The sequence below is a fragment of the Esox lucius genome, chromosome 8 (assembly GCF_011004845.1).
Source record: "Esox lucius isolate fEsoLuc1 chromosome 8, fEsoLuc1.pri, whole genome shotgun sequence".
In the NCBI taxonomy this organism is placed as follows: domain Eukaryota; kingdom Metazoa; phylum Chordata; class Actinopteri; order Esociformes; family Esocidae; genus Esox; species Esox lucius.
The window spans coordinates 30,797,823-30,821,329 of record NC_047576.1 but is presented as its reverse complement, the minus strand read 5'-3'; the positions used below and the strand labels follow the sequence as shown (position 1 = coordinate 30,821,329).

At 41.2% G+C, this 23,507-nt stretch overlaps 1 protein-coding gene across 2 annotated transcripts in view; it reads right to left on the bottom strand.

Moving 5' to 3' along the window:
• Positions 1-23,507, bottom strand: part of hmcn1 (hemicentin 1) — a 161,726-nt gene that overhangs the window by 65,865 nt on the left and 72,354 nt on the right. For both annotated transcript variants that reach the window (XM_010872514.3, XM_020049296.2), the window contains exons 25-42: positions 23,318-23,413; positions 22,919-23,113; positions 22,583-22,713; positions 21,418-21,565; positions 21,144-21,270; positions 20,813-20,967; positions 20,306-20,584; positions 19,542-19,823; positions 18,179-18,287; positions 17,858-18,027; positions 12,131-12,285; positions 11,856-11,979; positions 11,558-11,659; positions 10,818-10,994; positions 10,071-10,222; positions 9,851-9,974; positions 489-664; positions 225-321 (exon numbers count right to left, since the gene is read on the bottom strand). In XM_010872514.3, the coding sequence (XP_010870816.2) occupies positions 225-321; positions 489-664; positions 9,851-9,974; positions 10,071-10,222; positions 10,818-10,994; positions 11,558-11,659; positions 11,856-11,979; positions 12,131-12,285; positions 17,858-18,027; positions 18,179-18,287; positions 19,542-19,823; positions 20,306-20,584; positions 20,813-20,967; positions 21,144-21,270; positions 21,418-21,565; positions 22,583-22,713; positions 22,919-23,113; positions 23,318-23,413 (2,799 nt within the window). The remainder of the gene's footprint in view (positions 1-224; positions 322-488; positions 665-9,850; positions 9,975-10,070; positions 10,223-10,817; positions 10,995-11,557; positions 11,660-11,855; positions 11,980-12,130; positions 12,286-17,857; positions 18,028-18,178; positions 18,288-19,541; positions 19,824-20,305; positions 20,585-20,812; positions 20,968-21,143; positions 21,271-21,417; positions 21,566-22,582; positions 22,714-22,918; positions 23,114-23,317; positions 23,414-23,507) is intronic.

Here is a 23,507-nt window from a genome sequence, read left to right as displayed (position 1 = left end):
ACCCTTAATCAACAATAGGGACAGCTCTGCAAATGGACCACATCAGATCAACCCGACTTTCAGTATAACAGTCTGATTCAGTTTGAAGACGACTTGTTTCCAGACTGCCATCTACTAAAGGCAATATTTGAAACAATATCAATACAGACAGTGCGAGGTCTCCAATACTGAAACATATGACCTAAGCAGAGACACAGACAGGGCAGACCAGAGAAGGAACTCACCCCAGACATTGAGATTGTAGTTTTTCTCTGTCTTGCCGGCAATGTTGGTGGCCTCACAGGTGTATCTGCCAGAATCCTGCACCTGAGCACTGTCAATCTGCCAATCACAGATTTTCAAAAATGCAGAGACACAATAGCCAGGTCAACTGGCCAGTCACACTCAGTAACCATGGAAAAACATGGAGAGGTAGAGAGGTGTAAAGAGGGTTAGAAAGAAATAGATAAGGCAGATAAAATATAGAAAAGATAGAAACGTCAATTTACCTTCAGTACACTCCCGTCCTCAGACACGGTCAGTCCCGGCTTCCTAAAAAATGGACGGCCATCTTTCCGCCATGACAATGTGGGAGGAGGGATGGCATCGCTCTCGCAACGCAACTCCACCACTCGACCCAGCATTGCTGTGGCATTCACCTCCTCTCCCATAATGTTTGGTGGAACTATAACATAAACAAACATAAAAGATTAAGAAAAAAACTATAAATGGTAGGATTTTCTTGTGCTTGCTTAAAGCAAAATGTTATAAACAGTTCACAAAATAAAAAAGGTCAAAAGGTTAGAACTGTGCTGACAATGGTCAAGTGTAGAATGTTGACAAACTTGAAAACCTTGAATAGACTCTGCATCGCCACTGCATTGTTAATATGTACAATTTGTCAACAGAAAGTTTGAAATAGCCTGAGTGTGTTAAGATAATGTTAAAGAAGGTCTCTGCCATTTGCCTCCATTCATTTTCTGAGCCACTTTTAGTCACCATAATTGAAAAACCAATAAATAGTACCACTTTGTGCTCAGGGGCCCTAAGCGACTGCTTATGTCGCTTATGCCTGGAGCAGGCCCTGCTGAGTGGTTTAAGGTATAATCCAAGTCTCTAATGTAGATGGCCAGCCTGTGAAAACAGGACTTTCCCTTTCGCGGCCACTGATTTTGGGGACTTTTGAGCCATCATATCTGAAGAAGTATAAGACATATCAACATGAACGTTTAACACTATGACCGCCAAGCCTTACAAACGAACATTAACAGCCAGAGCTGAATGCCGTTTTTCGTCATTAGCATACAAATTGGCCCAATTAGCATACACATTCTCCTTCGCAGCATCGCCATCCAGCCAGAGCATCAGTTCATCTACTGGGTTGTTAAACTGTATACAGTAGAATAGTCAAAAAAAATATGAATTGTTTTAATTTATTTTAAATGGTTAATGATTTTGAAAAAATCCAAGAATGTTTTAGTATTGAAGGTCTTAACATAAGGGAAAAAAATACATTGAACGATTATTTTTAAGGACACAGGCTATAGTATTTTCGTTGGTTTGTTATGCCGAACAAATGAACAAAATGAAAATTACACTACACTTAAATTATTCAAAAATAAATTCATTAGAATTTAGAATTCCTTTTGATCTAATTTTGGTGATGTAGAGAAATTGTCGACGTGTTTGAGACGATCAGAGGATGAATGGCCGTACACAGACCTAAAGCATGGTTGCTTAATTTCAACACCAATGCATAGATCTATTCTCCTAGATTAGTGTTATATAACATTTGTCTATAGCTGACATGAATAAATTATCGAAAAACCAAGAGTAAATAGAAAAAGAAAAGAAATAGGCAATGTGAACGGCTTGTCTTTGCAGGTCTCACCCGGGGGTTCTAGTGGGGCTATTAACTTGATTACAACGCCTATGGCTATAGTCTGCGTGATTACTTAGAAATTTCCTTGTTTTTGGTCCATTAAAATAACATCAAATTCCAACAAATCAGAAATACAGTGTATGCATTGTTAATGTTGTAAATTACTTTTGTCACTGGAAACAGGTGATTTTTAATGGAATATTTAGATAGGCATACAGAGGCCCGTTTTCAGCAACCATCAGTCCTGCGCTCTAACTGCATGTTGTGTTTGCTAATCTTTTCTTTTTATTGGCCAGTGTGAGATATGTTTTTTTTCTTTGCAACCCAGAGACACCTCTTTACTGTTAACATTGAGATTGGCATTTTTCGGGTACTATTTAATGAAGCTGCCAGTTGAGCACATGTAAGGCGTCTGATTCTCAATCTAGACACTGGTGTATTTGTCTTGCTCAATTGTGCCCCGGGTCCTCCCACTCTATTCTGCTTCTATTCTGGTAAGAGAAATGTTGTGCCGTTCTGTGAAGGAAGAAGTACAGTGTTGTACAAAATCTTCTGCTTCTTAGCAATTTCTCACATGCAATAGCCTTCATTTCTCAGAATTAACTTATTTGTTTCTGGCCATTTTGAGCCTGTAAATCGAACTGTACTAGTATAACGTGATATATTTCAACTGGATTTTATTTTTTTGTGAAGCTGAGATCAGTGTATTCATATTTTTAAGTTTCATTTCTTGCCAGCCGGCCAAGAAGAGCAAATGTCTCTTACTGAGGGACTGAGTGGCTAGCTAATAAGCTATAAATTAATAAGCTGTTAAAATGGCCTCTGGCAAAAGCCATACAGTTCATAGAAGCTATTTGTGGTGGAGGTAAACATAAGAAATATTAGTCAGTTTAACACAATGCTCAAAAGTGTCTAATGAAATATTCAAACTTGGCATGATGTTAATGCGTGATGTTAAATGTATTGCTCTGTGGCGTAGTGGTTGAAAACAAAGCCTCTCATGTGGGAGACCCAGGTTTGAATCCAGTGAGGGCAACAACATTCATCACTTCTAATTGCGGGCCAGTTGGCCTAGGCTTGCCTGGTTTCTTTTTCTGGTTGTTGTTAACCTTTAATATCTGGTCCATTTCACTTGCATTCTTCCTGTTTTCCCATTCTTTTAAAAGACAGATGACCTGTGCATGACATCGTAAGTAGCTTGAGTTCACATCTTGGTCTCAATGTGTTAGTGGCAGCTGAACAGCCCTACAGCATACTGACTATAAATATTCATGCCAAGTCTTACAACTGCAGGTAAATATACAAATAACACATTATGTCAAATGTAAACTATCACTTACTGGTAAATATATTTTCTACAAATACACAAGTTAATACAATGCAAGTATATTTAAATATATGTGAGAACATTTAAAAAATACAAATAGCTAATATAGAAAATGTCAATGTACTGTGTTTATGGAAAAGTAGTGTAATACCATTATATAAATATATATATTTCAAGCCATGCTATTAACATAAATCTAAGCTAGCCAGTTGAGACAGTAGATTATCACCCTCATCAGATTTACTTAGAAATGTCTTCCTAACAAAATACCAGTTGGAGCTAAAGAACTATTTAGAAAATATGTCTTAGTAGTATCTGAAACAAGTAGGGGGTTTTGGTTTTGCTCTATGACACTGTAAGCACAGTACGCAGTTGGATAATGGACAATGAGGGTCTCCCTTCCAACTTGGCAACATTGTGTGTATATATCTCATATCTAGTGTTTCAAATATGCGTTGGATGGTGGATACATTTCTCAATTCTTATCTCAGTTTAATTGAAAACTAAGTGGCATGGTTAATGTTTCTCTATTCTATAGTAATAAAGGTTTTGGTAAATTATCATTTGTTACCAGTTAAGAAAACCATTACATTACTTTGACTGAAATGCGTTTTTCTATTAAATAATAATGTTGAGAAATTAGGCTATATTATGGTGCATTGCAAAACAATTCTAAACTAGATAGAAACACTGAAATTTAGAAGCAAACAAGTTTCAGTTATCTGTGCCCATAACTTTATGCAGTTCTGTCAAGCACTCCTCTGCACATGGCATAATTTGATTGGTATTTGTTGAGACATTTCTAACATTGGCTTCAAAATCCCCTATTCAGATTGGAAACATGATTTTTTAATCCAAATATTGTGCGAAAAGATAGTTGTCTATAAAATAATTGCGATCAGAAAATTATGTAATATTTGCGACAGCCCAAGTGGTAGCCTGTATACTAATTTCGCCAAAATTGTGAAGAGCTGACTATTTTAAATAAAAAACATTTGTTGGATCATAGTATTTGTGTTTTATCGCTGTTTAAATGTAGGCTATTATATGGCTATTTAAAATATATATCCGTAAGCTGTTCTATATGGACAGATTTCTGGAATTTTAACTGCCATATTGGCAGTGGAAAACAAGGCTAATATAAACTCTGATATAGCGCCCTTCCTGCTCCAAACTATTGTTATTATATCAGCCTTTAAAAATCCTCTATTGTCGACCTCTAGCTTACATTATAGTGAGTTGTTTGAAATGGCAACCTATAAAGTACACAACGTTAGACCAGAGCACTTGGTCTATGCAGGGTTACTCTAAAACAATAATAATAAATTAACTTATTCCTTTTAATTGCAGGGACAATGGCAAAGTACATTTTTTAACACATCTCACTCTGGATTCCAGTACCAACCCAACTCAGTATCTGCTACCTTCCAGCCAAACTCCAGCAAAGGAGAGGACAAGGACAATTTTATGGACAGGACAGATGGTCCCAAGGTCACCAACAACATTGATCTATGGCAAAATCAAGTCCCCTGTCAACAGGATGAGCATCTAATGGATGTTGATGTTGTGTAAGTGAAACACACCAACAAATCAGCAGGTACTAGCCTTGCAACCGTCTGTCCCAGCCACTCAGCAGCTGCTAAAACAATCTTGCCAATTGGCAACCTCAGAGACTGTCCAGTTTAAGCAACCAGAAGTTTCTAGGAAGACCACAGTCTTGACCAGGAAATCAGAAGCTGCTATATTCTGGTCATATAGCCAACGGAGTGCTGGACAATCTGGGACATCCAGCCAGACAGCAACCAGCCAAGCATCTACCAGCCAGGCAGCCATGAGACAATCATCCTTAACCCGAACAGCAGTCTCCAACAGCCAATTAGTAACCTGCACTAAGAGACATGGTGACAAAGTGAGAAGCAGCAGCCCTCCCTGGGAGAATGATTCCTATAGAAGGAAGATGTAGAGCAGAGAAACACAGGCTCAAAGGGAACAGTGTCATCGTCCTACTCAGTCAACATAGTGACATTATTGTGGAGATCACACCAAAAGAAGGCTTTTTAAAAAAATATCATATGTTATTTAGAAAATAAACTTCTGCAAGTGTAACAAATGTCCAGACTGTATGTATATCTGAATAACATGCCCTTTCATGTCAAAACAGATAGTGTCCATTAAATTAGACTTTTAGGGAAATCTTTCATATCTGCTGGACAATTCTTATGCAGAAGGAAATAAAATGTGTGAAATATTAGTTATTTTTATTTAGAACAAAAAATATTTAGAAATTAAGCACCTCACTTTAATTTGGGGATTTTTAGAAATGGTCAATGTTTTCTCTGAAACACATGGAATTATTTAGTTTTGTTGTAATGTCCACAAGCCATGCTATCAACCAAAAGCTAAGCTAGTCAATTGAGTCAGTAGATGGTCACCCTCTTCAGGTGCACAAAGAAATAAATGCCTTAAAATGACCAGTTGCAGCTAAAGAAATTATATAAATATATTTTCAGTAATCAAGGAGGTGGTTTTGGTTTTGCTCTGACACCCACACAATCTGATCTACAATGATAATGGTAAGAACAGTACACTGTGGGAAAATACACAATATGGGTTCAACCTTTTTTTTACTAAACAATTCAATGAAAATTAATAACTTTTTCCCCATCTCTTGGATAACAATAGGCAAAGCAGTAAATAAGTATCCACATTATATGGAAAAGTTTAGACTACATTTTGTTGAATCAGCTTTTATGCAAAACAACACTAAAGGCACTTTAATTGTCATATCAAATAATTTTCCATTATTATTTAGGTAAAGTTAAATGGGTCCTATAACTCCATATCAACATACAAAACATTGTTTAATGAATGCAAAATGAATATTAAAACAATGGGATACGTTAACTTTGCACTCAGAATTTGTGCTTTGGACCTGTATGTATTAACCCATAAAATAACTTTATTCTTCAAACTTTGTAAAAATATATTGCAGTGTAAAAATGCCCTTATCCTAAAACAATATTTAAAATCAGGGCTTGAAATTAAGCTGACCATCTTGCCTCGGGCGAGTAATTTACACTTCGGGCAAGTCTGATTTTAGAACCACTAGTCCGTCAGGCGAGTGAACTTTAAGGACCGAGGTAAAGTTGGTTTTATATTCAGAGATTCAACAGACATCCAACAGAGATTCAACAGACATTCAAAGTAAACATTTAAACCTGAAAAACTACTTGCATTCTTCACTGATAACTATGACTTATCAAAATATTCTATATTAGGTTGGACAACTTTTACAAGCCTTTATTTGATCAAACAATAAAACCAAGATTTTATGCACATTCTCTAACATTAAAAAACGGTATTAAATCGCAATAACTTTTTCAAAACGAATTACTATTATATCACTAACTTTTTCAAAACATATTTCCAGAAGGCAGTACAACTTTTACAACCTTTAATTTGATGGAAATATTACACTTAAGAGTTTAAACACATTTTCAAACTTTGAAAAAAGCAGTTTTAACACACTAACTTTTTCTCAAAGTATCATAGAAACATCATTCCAAGTTGAAAATATTCTACAGTAGGCTGCACAACTTTTACAACCTTTAATTTGATGGAAAGAGTACAATTAGATTTTAAACACATTTTCTAACTTTGGAAATTAAAATTATATCTTAATAACTTTTTCAAAAATAAATAACTGAAACATAATTCCAAGTTGAAAATATTCTCTAGTAGGCAGGACAACTTTTACAACATTTAATTTGATCAAAATGATGCACATATATTTTATTTAAAAGAAATGTATGTACAAAATACTGTTTTATCGCAATAATGTTTTAAAAAAGTATCATGGAAACTCAAAGTTCCAATTATTCTCCAGTAGGCTGCACAACATTTACAACCTTTAATTTGATGGAAAATGTACACTTAGATTTTATACACATTTTCAAACTTTTAAAAACACAGTTTGTGATTTCTGGATCAAATCAAAAGTTGTCCAGCCTAATATAGAATATAGTGAACTTGGAATAAAGTTTCTATGATTTTTGTAAAAGGTATTGCATTAAAACTGCATTTTTCGAAGTTTGAAATCTAAGTGTACAATTTCAATCAAATTAAAGGTTGTAAAATATGTTCAGCCTATTGGAGAATACTTAGAATTTGGAATGAAGTTTCTATGTAATATTGAGGTAAATGTATTGCAATAAAACTGCGTTTTTCAAAGTTTGTTGAATTTTGAAGATTCGAGTTGTGATTTCTCGATCAAATCAAAGGTTGTAAAAGTTGTCCACCCTAGTGTATGATATTCTGACCTTGAAATTAAGTTTCTATGATACTTTTAGAAAAATGTATTGTGATATAAAAGCATTTATCAAAGTTTTTAAATGTATATAAAATCGAAGTGTACTATTTCCGAAGTGGAATTAAGTTTCTATGAAACCCTTTGGTAAAGTTATTGGGAATAAACTGTATTTCTCAAAGTTTGAAAATGTGTTTAAAATGCGAGTGTACAATTTGGATCAAATTAAAGGTTGTAAAAGTTGTGCAGCCTACTGGAGAATATTTGGAACTTGGAATGATGTTTCTGTGATACTTTTTGAAAATAATATTGCGATATAATAGCGTTTTTCAATGTTAGAGAATGTGCATAAAATCTATGTTTGATTGGTTGATCAAATAAAGGCTTGTGAAAGTTATCCAACCTAATATATAATATTTTGATAAGTCAATCATAGTTATCAGTAAAGTCGTTTTTAACATTTAAATGTTTGCTTCGAATCTCTGTTGAATCCCTGTTGAATGTGTGAATATAAAACCAAACCTCTTTAATTCAAGGGAGTTTTAAATGTGGTGACTGAAGATAATGAGTTATCAGCCCTCATATTATGAGCAGGGGTGAAAATCTGATAAAGTTTGGAGGGGACAATTACATATGTTCTCAAGAGCAATTATTGAGGGGGGCACCAAAACCCTTAAGTTTGCACCATTGGTTTACTTGCTACTGTAGCTCTGCAAATTGAGCTAGTGAGTGTGAACCCTACCAAGATAAAACAAATTTACTGGATTAGCCTTGCGTTAGCTACGTGCATTGAGTGCCTTTCAAATGGTAGACACGAACGCTGTCACCTTGCCAGCTAAGGGACACTACATTCACTACACTGCAAGCTTCTCTCATTGAATCGAATCCAACAGCTGCAAAGGCTGGTTGATGTTACTGTAGCTTGCTCGCAAATATCAGCTAACCGCTAGCTTACATAACGAGTGACCTGTAATTCAATGCAGAGAAAATGCTGGTGACGGTAAGGAATGTTTTTATTGTATTTAGTGGTATAGATGAAAAAAAAAATCTAACATATCCTTTGTTTGACCTACTTACTGAAAGTCAACCACTAACAGACTGTAAGATACCCACACATGCACAGTACCTGCACAACATGGTTGTCGCATTTCTTTTTTACTTAAACCGGCTATTAACTGTCTATAATCAGCACAGGTGCTTTCATTGCGTCTTATTACAATTATTTAATTTACATAGTTATGTTTGCATTTATATATTGAGGGGGCAAATCGTAGTTTTCCCCAGGATGAGGGGGGTCATGTTATGAGGCTCACAATCAGTCCGCTAGACTCACCTTTAAAACTTCGCAAAGCCCTGCCCCCTTGGTAACTGTAGCTACACCTGTATAGTATTCTAATATCTTCGTCTCTCGACAAGCCACAAAACACGTCAATCATTTTAGAATTAGTTTAGTGCCAAAACAGTATGGATGCGTTCATTAGACTGAATGTTTGCAACCTGTTAGTGTGTTTTATACATATGTCATGATCACTTAAATACCACCAGTAGTAATATCACATTCATTGGCCTACCAGCTGTCGTTAACGTTCACTGAATGTAAAGTAAATGTTACATTATCCTGAATGCAGCCTACGTTTGAGTGAATACTTTTTGTATTTAAATAATATATTATTTTGCTAATTACACTTGGTTGGATATTTTGGAGTGACTGGCAGTCACAAAACCGTTCTCTCATTCTAAGTGGTTATATAATATTGTGCACAGACTGATTTAATACTGGAAAAATATATAGAAAACATTAATTTATAAAATACTAGCCCTGTTCATTACTCTGTAAATAGTTACAAACAGGGCTAGTAACATTTGTCTGGGCTAATGGAAATGTTGGCCTACTAACCCAGCTGGCTAGTGCCAAAAATACTTAAGATCTACCCCTGTTTAAAATTGCTATTGATTTGTTAATAACATTTAAAATCTGGACTAAGATTTCCTCAAATGTATATTCCTTTGGAAAGACAAAACATGACATGAAAACGGTCTGCTAGAATGGTAGCAATTACCACAACAATTCTGCTCACATTTCTCTGGAAGCCATCCTTTGATCTTTTCAAAGAAACAGATGACATGAATATTTGGGTTCAGGAATGCACAGACAATCTTGGGCGTACCGAAACACACGAGAATACACCAAAAACAACTTCAGTGAACATAATCCAGTTTAGAGCTAAACAGGTCAATGTACAGTATCTGGTGGCCAACGTGTGTTCCCACATTGTAATCATGCTAGAGAACTGAATGCTGTATGTTAATGTGATGTTTGGAGATGTGTTAAGGGCTGGGAAGAGCAAGAACTCACCATACACCGTAAGGTCATAATCTTTCTGCTGCTCTCCTCCTGCGTTAATGGCAACACAGGTATACTTCCCTGTGTCAGTGACTTGGGCACTAGTCAGACTCAACACTCTACCACCAAACAACACCTACCGAGGGCAGGACACAAAGACAAATGGGTCAGATGCACACAGACAAATTTGAAATTGCACAAGTTCACGTTGATAGAGATGTAAGTCAGTCACCTGTATGCTTTCTGACAGACTGGCAACCGGGCTGCCATCTTTGAGCCAAGTAAGGCTGGGCAGAGGAATGCCAGTGGCCTCACACTCCAGGCTGGCAGGGTTGTTCACCACCACCGTCACTAGGCCACTGCGGCTAGAAATAGAAGGGGGCACTGTCCGTGCCAGAGGGATCGTTACAGACACAGGATAGGGAGCCATTTTGGATGCACAGATTTAGAGGGTTAAACAAGTGGATTTGTGACTCCACCCCCTCTCAGCAGACTGAGCTGTGAAACCAACTCTCAGTTGGGATCAACGCTGGTGGTAAGAGGGTACTGGCCAGACTAGAGACACGGCTGATAGTGGAAGCAAGAGTGGCAGGACATTGATCTGTTTGGATAGCACGTAAACAACTGGAGAGCGCTTTTGGTTCTCCTGTCACCAACCCTACCACATCCATTTAGTTTAACAAAACGCTCTGTTGAGCCCTGAACACATTTAATATGCCTGTTCCCTGCGCCCTGTAAAATAACTCCACAGTCCTATCCCTGGCACCTCTCCCCACAGTTGCCATGAACTAATGCTTTTAAAATTTTCCTTCTTGCACTAACTTCATTCAGTAAGGTGTACTAACTACTATTGAGTTGCGTTGCTGTTCCACCTAGTTATCTTAAAATATTAGCACTAACTGTGTAATTTGCTTTAGACAAGAGCATCCGCAAAATTATTAGAATGTGAAATGAAATAGTGTGTTGACCATTAACTCACCATAAACCTGCAGCCTGTGAGAGACCTCTACGGATCCGGCCACGTTGACCGCTATACAACGGTATAACCCAGCGTCAGACAGCTGAGCACGGTCAATCTCCAGCAGCTGACCACGTTTGAGGATAGTAACTCCAGCGGCACTGGTTAGTGGTCGACCATCCTTGTACCAAGTAATGGCTGACATTATCCAAAAAGATAAGGAAAGACAAGTAAAACTCAATATGTCCAGATGCTCGCAATATGTCTTTTATTAATTCCTCAAGTTGATCCTATCTGACTTTCTCAACGTAAAATAAATATAACACAGCATGGAATTGCCACAATGCCTTTGTGTATATAACGTTGGACCTCAATTCCTCTCAAATAATTGTTCAGTTGTGAAGGACTATTATAGCCACTATTAATTGTTCTTCATCCAGTTTTCCTTGTAAACCATACAAAATAAATAATCTTATATAATAACGGGTCTGCAAGAGGCTCAGTGCAGATTGCCATGCAAAAACAACCACTTTGCCAAGGGTCCATGAAAACAAGTAAAGATTATCATCAGTAATAAAATATTTTTATTGGGAGCTTACAGATGCTTGCTCATTAAGTATTCCTGTTATATTAGAAAAATAAGAGAAACACCTGTCCTAAAAACACAGAAGGTTCCCAGTCCAAACACATGAAAAAGCACATTGTTATGTGGTTAAGTTGAAATTCTAATTTGTCAAGGGTTAAAGTTGGAAGGGTCTTACCAGGCAGTGGATTCCCTAAGGCCTTGCACTCCAACTGGGTGGGGTAACCTGCTATGATGGTCTCATTAAAGGTCTCACCAGAGAAAGGAATGCTTGGAGGCTCTGTAGAAATACATCATGGTTTTTATAACAGGTAGAAGCAGAAATAGTATGGGAGACGGCAGTAGAGAGTAAGAAAGAGGTAGAGAAAGTGAACAAGTAAGAGATATGTGTGAATGACAAGAGAGGTCAAGATAGGTCATGAACAAGAGACAAACTGGGGATTTTTTTTTTATTGGAGTGTTGGGGCTGTAGTTACCATGAACACTGAGGCGGATGTGTAGCTGGGCTTCTCCTGCTGCATTGGTTGCGACACAGGTATATTTTCCAGCATCCTCTAGTCTGGCCTCTGATATGTGTAGAGTCCTACCAGCCGACTCAAGCTATGGGAACAGGGAACATAGAAATGAACACATTGACTAGCTTTTTGGGCAAACTGAAGAACTATCTGTAAGTGAAGTTAGCACCGGTCTAGAGCTGGAACTATATGAAGTGAAAGTAAAAAGTAGAAAACAGTAATTTCACATCCTGTACCTTCAGGTGCTCCTTGGAAGTGTCCACAGGGCGGCCATCTTTGAGCCAGGTGAGACTGGGAAGAGGAATGCCGCTGTGGACACACTGGAATCTGATAGGCTTATGGAGGACCACGACACGCTCAGAGAGACCAGTGGATCGGATGGAAGGAGGGACTGGAGGAAAATAGGGACATAAAATGAATTATTCTAAAGGTCGAGAAGAGGTTAAGAGGAAATGATTCATGGTAAGAGGAAAGTGAGAATGAGTGGAGAGGAAGAGAGCTGATAGACACAGGGAAAGACGATATTGACAAAAGGAAAACAAAAAAAAGAGATTCCATATGCTCCATCTGTTTCTCTGGCTAATCTCTTTGTCTGAAAGCTTTACTGACTGGATGCAATAACAACGATTTGCTAAATTGGACAATCACTATGGATCACACTTGGTTCAGTTCAGTCCTCTGAAAAGGTACAGTAGTATTTGATACACTGCCGATTTTGCAGGTTTTCCTACTTACAAAGCATCATAGGTACACTTCAACTGTGAGAGACGGAATCAAAAAAAAATATCCAGAAAATCACATTGTATGATTTTTAAGTAATTAATTTGCATTTTATTGCATGACATAAGTATTTGATCAACTACCAACCAGTAAGAATTCCGGCTCTCACAGACCTGTTAGTTTTTCTTTAAGAAGCCCTCCTGTTCTCCACTCATTACCTGTATTAACTGCACCTGTTTGAACTTGTTACCTGTATAAAAGACAACTGTCCACACACTCAATCAAACAGACTCCAACCTCTCCATAATGCCCAAGACCAGAGAGTTGTGTAAGGACATCAGGGATAAAATTGTAGACCTGCACAAGGCTGGGATGGGCTACAGGACAGTAGCTTGGTGAGAAGGCAACAACTGTTGGCGCAATTATTAGAAAATGGAAGAAGTTCAAGATGACGGTCAATCTCCCTCGGTCTGGGGCTCCATGCAAGATCTCACCTTGTGGGGCATCAATGATCATGAGGAAGGTGAGGGATCAGCCCAGAACTACACGGCAGGACCTGGTCAATGACCTGAAGAGAGCTGGAACCACAGTCTCAAAGAAAACCATTAGTAACACACTACGCCGTCATGGATTAAAATCCTGCAGCGCACGCAAGGTCCCCCTGCTCAAGCCAGCACATGTCCAGGCCCGTCTGAAGTTTGCCAATGACTATCTGGATGATCCAGAGGAGGAATGGGAGAAGGTCATGTGGTCTGATGAGACAAAAATAGAGCTTTTTGGTCTAAACTCCACTCGCCGTGTTTGGAGGAATAAGAAGAATGAGTACAACCCCAAGAATACCATCCCAACCGTGAAGTATGGAGGTGGAAACATCATTCTTTGGGGATGCTTTTCTGCAAAGGGGACAGGACGACTGCACCGTATTGAGGGGAGGATGGATGGGGCCATGTAACAACCTTCTTCCCTCAGTAAGAGCATTGAAGATGGGTCGTGGCTGGGTCTTCCAGCATTGCAACGACCCGAAACACACAGCCAGGACAACTAAGGAGTGGCTCCGTAAGAAGCATCTCAAGGTCCTGGAGTAGCCTAGGCAGTCTCCAGACCTGAACCCAATAGAAAATCTTTGGAGGGAGCTGAAAGTCCGTATTGCCTAGCAACAGCCTCGAAACCTGAAGGTCTGTATGGAGGAATGGGCCAAAATCCCTGCTGCAGTGTGTGCAAACCTGGTCAAGAACTGCAGGAAACGTATGATCTCTGTAATTGCAATCAAAGGATTCTGTACCAAATATTAAGTTCTGCTTTTCTGATGAATCAAATACTTATATCATGCAATAAAATGCTAATTAATTACTTAAAAATCATACAATGTGATTTTCTGGAATTGGAATTGTTTTTTAGATTCCGTCACTCACAGTTGAAGAGTACCTATGATAAAAATTACAACACTTCTACATGCTTTGTAAGTGGGAAAACCTGCAAAATCGGCAATGTATCAAATACTTGTTCTCCCCACTGTATGTGTATAAAAGATCAATTTCTTAGAAAGTTTGCCAAAGAGTAGCAACTAATTTTGTATTTCAAGTAGAGATTTAAATAACTTGGTTGCATGTTTGAGTTACCAAGTCTCCATATCTACAATTAGACTCTACCTTCATGCCAGTAGCCTATTTGTAAGGGTTGCCATAATAAAAGCTCTAAATATTTAGAGAAAGCAACTTATGATCGGCAGTGTATCAAATACTTGTTCTCCCCACTGTATTTAGCATAGATTGTCTGTATGTTTGTAAAATGTCATGCAGTGTAGAATGTTTCTTCCCAACTACTGTAACCCTGCTGAATTCTGTACCCAACACTAACCATACCCACTGCTTAGTACTGCCTCTCAGGGACCTTGTTGCACTACTCTCCTTGAACTATCCATCCATACATATTCTTCTGCTTATCCGGGGCCGGGTCGCGGGGGCAGCAGTCTAAGCAGAGATGCCCAGACATTCCTCTCCCTAGACACTTCCCCCAGCTCTTCCAGCCGGGAGACATAATCCCTCCAATGTGTCCTAGGTCTTCCCCGGGGTCTCCTCCCGGTGGGACGGGCCCGGAACACCTTCTCGAGAAGGCGTCCAGGAGTCTTCCGGAACAGATGCCCAAGCCACCTCAGCTGACCCCTCTCGATGTGGAGGAGCAGCGGCTCTACTCTGAGCTCCTCCCGGGTGACCAAGCTTCTCACCCTATCTCTAAGGGATCGCCAAGCCATTCTGCGGAGAAAGCTCATTTCGGCTGCCTGTATCCGGGATCTTGTCCTTTCAGTCATGACCCAAAGCTCATGACCATAGGTGAGAGTAGGGACGTAGATTGACCAGTAAATCGAGAGCTTTGCCTTGCGGCTCAGCTCTTTCTTCACCACAACAGACTGATACATCGACTGCATTACTGCAGAAGCTGCACCGATCCGTCTGTCAATCTCCTGTTCCATCCTTCCCCCACTTGTGAACAAGACCCCTAGATACTTAAACTCCTCCACTTGAGGCAGGAACTCTCCACCAACCTGAAGTGAGGACCATGGCCTCGGATTTGGAGGTACTGATTCTCATCCCCACCACTTCACACTCGGCTGTAAACTGTCCCAGTGCATGCTGAAGGTCCTGGTTTGAAGGGGCCAACACGACAACATCATCCGCAAAGAGCAGAGACGAAATCGTGTGGTCCCCAAACCTGACACCCTCCGGCCCCTGGCTGTGCCTAGAAATTCTGTCCATAAAAATTACGAACAGAACCGGCGACAAAGGGCAGCCCTTCCGGAGTCCAACACGCACTGGGAACAAGTCTGACTTACTGCCGGCAATGCGAATCAAGCTCCTGCTTTGGTCGTACAGGGACCTGACAGCCCTTAGCAAAGGACTCAGGACCCCATACTCCCGAAGCACGCTCCACAGGATGCCGCGAGGGACACAGTCGAATGCCTTCTCCAAATCCACAAAACACATGTGGATTGGTTGGGCAAACTCCCGTGAACCCTCCAACACCCCGTAGAGGGTATAGAGCTGGTCCAGTGTTCCACGGCCCGGGAGAAAACCACACTGTTCCTCCTGAATCCGAGGTTCTACTATCGGCCGTATTCTCCTCTCCAGAACCCTGGCATAGACTTTCCCGGGGAGGCTGAGAAGTGTGATCCCCCTATAGTTGGAACACACCCTCCAGTCCCCCTGATTAAAAAGAGGGACCACCACCCCGGTCTGACATCCCAGACGCACTGTCCCCGACCGCCACACGATGTTGCACAGGCGTGTCAACCAAGACAGCCCCACAACATCCAGAGACTTGAGGTACTCAGGGCGGATCTCATCCACCCCCGGTGCCTTGCCACTGAGGAGTTTCTCCCTTTGTGACTTCAGCCCGGGTGATGGACGAGTCCACCTCTGAGCCCTCAGCCTCTGCTTCCTCGACAGGCACTGGAGACCTTACAGCCACAGCTCCGAGCAGCCGCTTCGACAATGGAGGTGGAGAACATGGTCCACTCGGACTCAATATCTCCATCGGGATCCAGTCGAAGCTCTGCCGGAGGTGGGAGTTAAAGATCTCTCTGACAGGAGACTCAGCCAGACGTTCCCAGCAGACCCTTACAGTACTCTTGGGTCTGCCGAATCTGTCCAGCTTCCTCCCCCGCCATCGGATCCAACTCACCAACATGTGGTGATTAGTTGACAGCTCCGCCCCTCTCTTCACCCGAGTGTCCAAGACATACGGCCGCAGGTCAGATGAAACAACAACAAAGTCGATCATCGACCTGCGGCCTAGGGTGTCCTGGTGCCACGTGCACTGATGGACACCCTTATGTTTGAACATGGTGTTCGTTATGGATAAACTGTGACTAGCACAGAAGTCCAATAACTGAACACAGCTAGGGTTCAGATCAGGGGGGCCGTTCCTCCCAATCACGCCCCTCCAGGTGTCACTGTCGTTGCCCACGTGGGCGTTGAAGTCCCCCAGTAGAACAATGGAGTCCCTAGTCGGAGCACTTTCCAGCACCCCTCCCAGAGACTCCAAGAAGGTCAGGTACTCTGCACTGCCGTTCGGCCCGTAGGCACAAACAACAGTGAGAGACCTATCCCTGACCCGTAGGCGTAGGGAAACGACCCTCTCGTTCACTGGGGTAAACTCCAACACATGGCGGCAGACCTGGGGGGCTATAAGCAAACCCACACCAGCCCGCCGCCTCTCACCATGGGCAACTCCAGAGTGGTGAAGAGTCCATCCTCTCTCAAGGAGTGTGGTTCCAGAGCCCAAGCCGTGCGTGGAGGTGATCCCGACTATCTCTAGTCGGAACCTCTCAACCTCACGCACAATCTCAGACTCCTTCCCTGCCAGCGAGGTGACGTTCCACGTCCCTAGAACTAGTTTCCGTGTCCAGGGATCGGGTTGTTGAGGACCCCGCCTTCGACTGCTGCCCGATCCTCTACGCACCGGCCCCTTATGGACCCTCCTGCAGGTGGTGAGCCTACGGGAAGGCGGCCCCACGTCGCTCCTTCGGGCTAAGCTCCTTGTACTACTGGACTCTTTATGTTAAGGTGTTTATTGTATTTCTTGGAAGCGCATACATCATTTGTGATTTTTTTAATTGATTACATCTCAAATTTAGAGCAAAGGCCTTTAAAAAGCATTGTCTTTATAGCTACACTCATTCATTCTTTATTGCGCAGTCTTCTAAACTCCAGACATTCAATGCCAAGACGTTTATATTTATTTTGGATTATGCTTTGTAAAACCCTTTTTGTGATGTGGATCAAAATTACAGTTTCAGTCTGTCACATAACTTTTTGACCACTAACATTTCCTATTCGATCTCCGTTGTTTCATAGTCTCCCTGAGCCACACATCTTACTTTTCTGTCCTTTCTTTTCTTTCTTTCCTCTGACTCGTTTCTCTGTCTCTATCTCTCTCTTCACTCACACGCTATGGAAGTATGCACACATCACGTGGTATGCTCCACAGGTTATGTTTGTGTAGTGGACCTGTGCGCTCACACTTGCATGTGACGGGGCAACTGGTCAATGAAACATGATCATTATATAGTGGTTTCAAGTGGCCTCTAAATTGAACAAAACTAAGCCACACAGCCAATGGACGCATCTCTCCACATAAGCAACAGAATATTGCATACTTCCTGCAATATTTTTTATTTGAAATTGTGCAACATGATATTGCAATAACGATATTGGGTCAATATATCGTTCACTCCTAATGATTACCATGGACGGCCACATTGAAGTCCCTCTCATGGTCCCCGGCGTCATTGGTGGCCACACACTGGAAGCGTCCTGTGTCTGTGATCTGGGGCCGAGAGATGATCAGCCGACGGCCGTTAGCTGTGACCCGAACTCCGTCACCTTGCCTGATTAGTTGACCATCCTTAAACCACCTACAAGAATAAATGTAACAGTTATGTTGTATATATGGTCTTTTGGCCAACAATGTAGCAATTATGGCCAGAAAAGGCTTTGGCCAGAAAAGGCTTGGTGTGTGTGTGTGTACATTTACACTAAATGTTGCTGTGTGTGTTGAGGGCTTACCTGAAGGCAGGTGAAGGTGTACCCGTAGCACGACACTCTAGCTCTAGAGGGTTGTTAATGACAACCGTGGTGTCTGTGACATCATCCCCTCCCTCCACCACAGGGGGAACTGCGATTGGACAGACCAGAAACTTCAAAACACACCAATAAAATATCGTAGAAATAAAACAACACCATATTGCTGTGTTGTGAAAACCAGCTCATACATCCAAAATAAATGTAATTGTAACATTTGTGCAAACACTTGATGAAAAATACAGTTTATAGATTAATATTAAAAATGTGTGTTGGCAATTTTACACTACAGGACTGTGACAAATTCTCTATCAAAAATGTGGCGCACACTACCTCGGAAGATCTCAAGCGTCTCAAGCTATCAGCATCTGCAAGTTTACACAACTTACACACAAGAGAATCATATCTTCAATGTGTCTTGGAAAATGTAGCATAACGTAAACAAGCCCTATCTTTAGAAGCTCTATCTTTAGAAGCTTTAGAAGCTCAAGCACCGGCAGAAAATAGCCTCCTCCTCTGATATACAGTACAAACTATAGACTGGCTGATACAGCCTTAAAACATCTGGATACAGAAGACAGGATACTCAATATTTCTATAGGTTTCCAATGTATGAAGCCTTAGCTTGACGCTCTAAAGATTCTCCTCGTCCCGATCCACGTGAAAAATCCACAGGACCACTAGATGTAGTTCAACTAGTTACTTTGACATGAGCAGTAATTAGTACACACATATGGTCAATTTCAGAATCATTAATATTAGGGAGAATTGTCAAAAAATATTAGGGAGAGATGTCAAAAAACTGTGTGGCTCCACTGTCTTCTTGCCAGACTGCCAGCACATCACCCCCAAAACCTCAACCATCAAAGACATTTAAAGGTGAGCTCAGTACTAGGACACAACAATAACAATATCCTATTCCCAGAATTAACAAATGTTAGATAAATGAGATTATAGGCATTCTAAATAATCCACACATTTTAGTGAGAGGAATAAAACAATTAAGTTACTACATACTGTAAACATTAACTGTAAATACATTAACCTGTAAATACTGTAAATATTCCTTCTGATTCCGAATAAACAAATTAACAGTGTAGTTAATTTCTGTCTGATTACCTCTCTGTATACCACTTAGGTCTCAGTCTCCTCAGCTAAATGTCAGACAGAGAAGAGTAGAGCCCGACGTAACCAGGCAAGACCTTCTCCCTCCTCTAAACAACCAGAATCCACTGCAACAGCAATAGATATAATTGTCCTGTCATGTGTTTCTATTGTAAAGCAATTCATTCAGCCCATTCTGAGTAATGAGAGTGGTGACTTGAAACCTAAAATGTCTTGAATTTACCTAAAACACTGACATCGTACTTCATCTCCTTCTCCCCGGCGACGCTGGTTGCCACGCAGACATAGCGCCCAGCGTCAGACATGTGGATGGAGAGGATCTCGATTTTACGGCCTCGCTCCAGAATGCTGACGCTCTCCCCATTCCGGACAGGAATGCCGTCCTTCAGCCAGGTCAGTGTGGGGGGGGGGTGACCTTCAGCTTTACATTCCAAGGTCAGGGGATCACTGAGCACCACCTTCCTCACTGTAGGAGTGTCCTGACCCCCCACGATGGAGGGAGGAACTAAGGGTAGAGACAATAGACAAGGTTTGGGTGTATGCTTTTGGACGCAAATCTGACGCAAATCTGGCATCAAGTCTTAGAGTAAAAACCCTATTTGTATACACTGCTAGAGTGCTGTTAATGCTCAATGCTTTTTGTATCTAATGTCTATCTTTCAGAATCTGCTCTAACTTTGTGAGACAATAGGATTTCCTTACTCATCAGGAGGTTACCTATGGTAAAGTGAGGTGGAATGAGGTTACTTATGGTAAAGTGAGGTAGAATTAAGTTACTAACGATTGAGTAGATTGAGTTTACTTATGATTTACTCACGATTGAGTAAACTTAGATTGAGTTTACTTATTGTAAAGAGATGTAAAGATTTACCAATAACATTGTCCACTGGAACATATGGTAAATTGATGTAGTGTTAGGGTACTCATGGTAAACTGTGGTAGTGTTAAGGTACTTATGTTAAACTGAGGTTGTGTTAGGGTACTTACGGTAAACGTCAAGCTCAAAATTCTTCTCTGCAGTCCCGGCCACACTGGTAACCCTACAGGTGAACTGACCAGCATCTGATGCCTGGGTGCGTGGGATCCGAAGGAAATGACCTCGGTCAACGTATTGCACCTGGCGGCTGGACAGGATGGCCTCTCCATTGCGATACCAGGTGATGGTGGGCAACGGCACCCCACGTGCCTCACACTCCAGTGTTACCACAGTATCCAGGAGGGCAGTTACCTCTGAGGTCACGTTGCCACCCTTTATGGTGGGAGGGACTAGGGTAGAAGGAGAAAGATTAGAGAGATGTTCAGAACACACACTGCATGTAAGAGTTGTGCTGTGCTACTAGCATGAATGGCCAGAAGACATACGCTGGTTCATGTTTCTAATATTTTTTAAGTGTCTGAGGTATTCCCCACTGAAACTTTCTTGCCGCTCTGTCTATGAGTTGATATTGACACAGACACACACAGACATGCTGTGTTCCAGTGATCCACACCCACCGTAGACACTGAGGTTGAAGTCTTTGGTCTGTTTGCCCGCCGCATTAGTAACACTACATTGGTAGCGTGCCTGGTCTCCCAGACGAGCACTCTTTATCTTCAGGTTCTGATCCCTGTTGCTGACCTCTAAGTTGGGGTCACCCAGGAACACCAGTCTGGGAGAAGAGTGAAACACACATGGGATGAGAACCACTTTCAGTTTAAATGTTCACTGGAGGAAGAGTGGCAGGTATTTCACAGTCCAATTACAATCACTGTATCCTGTGCAAGTGGCAAATTAATATTGAGTCGATAGTCTCTACACATTCAAGTGGTGGCGGAGGAAACTCACTTCCTGTCTTTGTACCACTGGATTGTGGGAAATGGAGTTCCTTTGACCTTACATTCCAGATTGACCTCCTGGTTTAGCACTGCTGACACTTCGGGAGAGGAGCTTGTCCCAATGATAGTGGGGGGAACTACAGGCAGGGAACATGATGGAAGATTACAGAGTCCGTTAAGCAAGAGAGTCAAAGAAGACTTAGCCAGGACATGAGTATGTCAACAGAATCCTGCCTTTCCTCCTGTCAGCCTCCCCACCAACCCATAACGCTGTCTACACCCACCCAGCACGTCCAGGAGGAAGACCTTCTCTGAACTTCCTGCGATGTTGATGGCCTTGCAGCTATAACGTCCAGCGTCTGCTGTGGTGGTCTTCAGTAACCTCAGGGTCTTTCCTTGCTGGAGAATCTGAACACTGCTACTGGGAACCACCTAAACACACACACTGAAACCATTATCACATGAACATCTTGAAATTACTAATTAATCTTTCTATATTTAAAATGTACTCACTTTAAACTGATTGCTAATAGATTTGATTTAAAGAACAAAAGACAGAACAATAGCCGACCAAACTTTACATTATATTTCAGCTATTTATCAAATTAACATGCATGATTTTCCCATCTTGAAGATCTGAGCTCGATCGATGGGGAAAGAACAATGTTGCAGTCAAATAAAAATACTCAACCTGCAGCCATTGTGAAGTATAATATATTTCAATGTCGGTTCATGTTTCCAGATTAATAGATAATCATTATTGTTCGATATTGCATCTAACAGCCTGCTGCTGCTAAAGCATCATTACATATTTCCTAAGTAAAATGTTTCCCAAAAACACATACTCGCTGACAATAATCCACATAAGAATGGCTTCATGAGCTCTGTTTGAGTTTTACAGCCGTTCTGTTAAAATGTTCACCCTATGATCAGAAGTCTCAGTAATTGTGTCATTTATGGAGGTAAAGGAGCCTTCCCTTCTTATCATTATATTAAGTATTTAAGCCCATGATGATCTATCCATAAGAATGAGTTTGCAAATGTTGTTATCCTCTAAATCCCTCAAATTCTAATCTGGATCTTAAAGCCAATTTTTCAAATTGTTTTAATTCATCCCCTCTATTTTAAACTTATCAGGATTTACATTAGCAGCAGATACTCTTCTTTGGGTCCAGGGATCGCTTTAGACCAAGGATGCATGCATGCATGCAATAACTTATCAGGTAGAACAGAAAACCAGCAGTGCTGGGAACCTTCTCAAGAAATATTTGAATACCGCTGCTTCTAGTATTGGATGATTAAAAGTACATTTTCATATTACAAATATCTTCCCAGAATCTACTTTACCAAGCATATGTAATAATACCAAACTACAAGCATGATATGTTTTTCACTAGTAGGTGTCTCTTTTACTCCCTATCTACAGCAGCTGTGTAACGATTCACCTACAGGAAGACCATCCTTGTACCAGGTGATGACTGGGGTGGGACTTCCTGTGACATCACACACCAGGTTGGCAGGTAGATTCAGTACCACTGACACATTGTTCGGTAACCCAGAGTCATGGACGTTGGGTGGCACTGCACAGAGGTCAAATGGAAAAGGTCAGGTCTAAACTTACATTCTACCACACTTTGGCTGTACTGCCATGACCTAGTTGGACCATTCACCACAGTAAAAGGCCTAAAAGGCCACAGTAAGTAGGCCTAAATGCATGTAGCAGAATGAAATAATATTGATTCAGTTACTACAGTTAGTAAAGTAGTGGAAGCTAGGCTAGCTCACCGTTGACTTTGAGCTGGTACTTCTTCTCAGTGGTGCCAGCCTCGTTGGCGGCCATGCAGACATACTCTCCGTTGTCCAACTGAGAAACCGATGCTAGGATGAGAAGGGTTCCGTCCTCCATAATGGTCAGACCTGGCTCGTTCCCTGTCAGCTCCTGCCCGTTACGCAACCACTTTATGACGGGCGTAGGAATGCCTGTGAGAAAGACAAGAGGTAAGATAGGGGAGAAAATATACACTATAAATTCAGCAAGCTGTTGCAATCAAGACTCATTGTGTTTTGTAAGGGTGATAGAAGAGTATTGTCATCTGAGGTGGGTTCATTCACTGAGGCTGAAGCCCTTTGAACAAAAACCTGCAGGGGGTCTGAGAAGCAGAGAGAAAAAAAACTGGTTCTGACCTTTGGCGGGACAGGGAAAGGCGATGCGCTGGTTGGCCACTCTCTCCTGGTGGGGGCTGTTGAATGGGGGCTCCAGCACATCCACCACAGGGGGAACTGAAAGGGTAAAAGAAAAAGACACACACCACATCAGAGAAAAAGACAGTACCCTAAATCTATACATTTGGTGCTGCAAAAACCTGTCTTAACT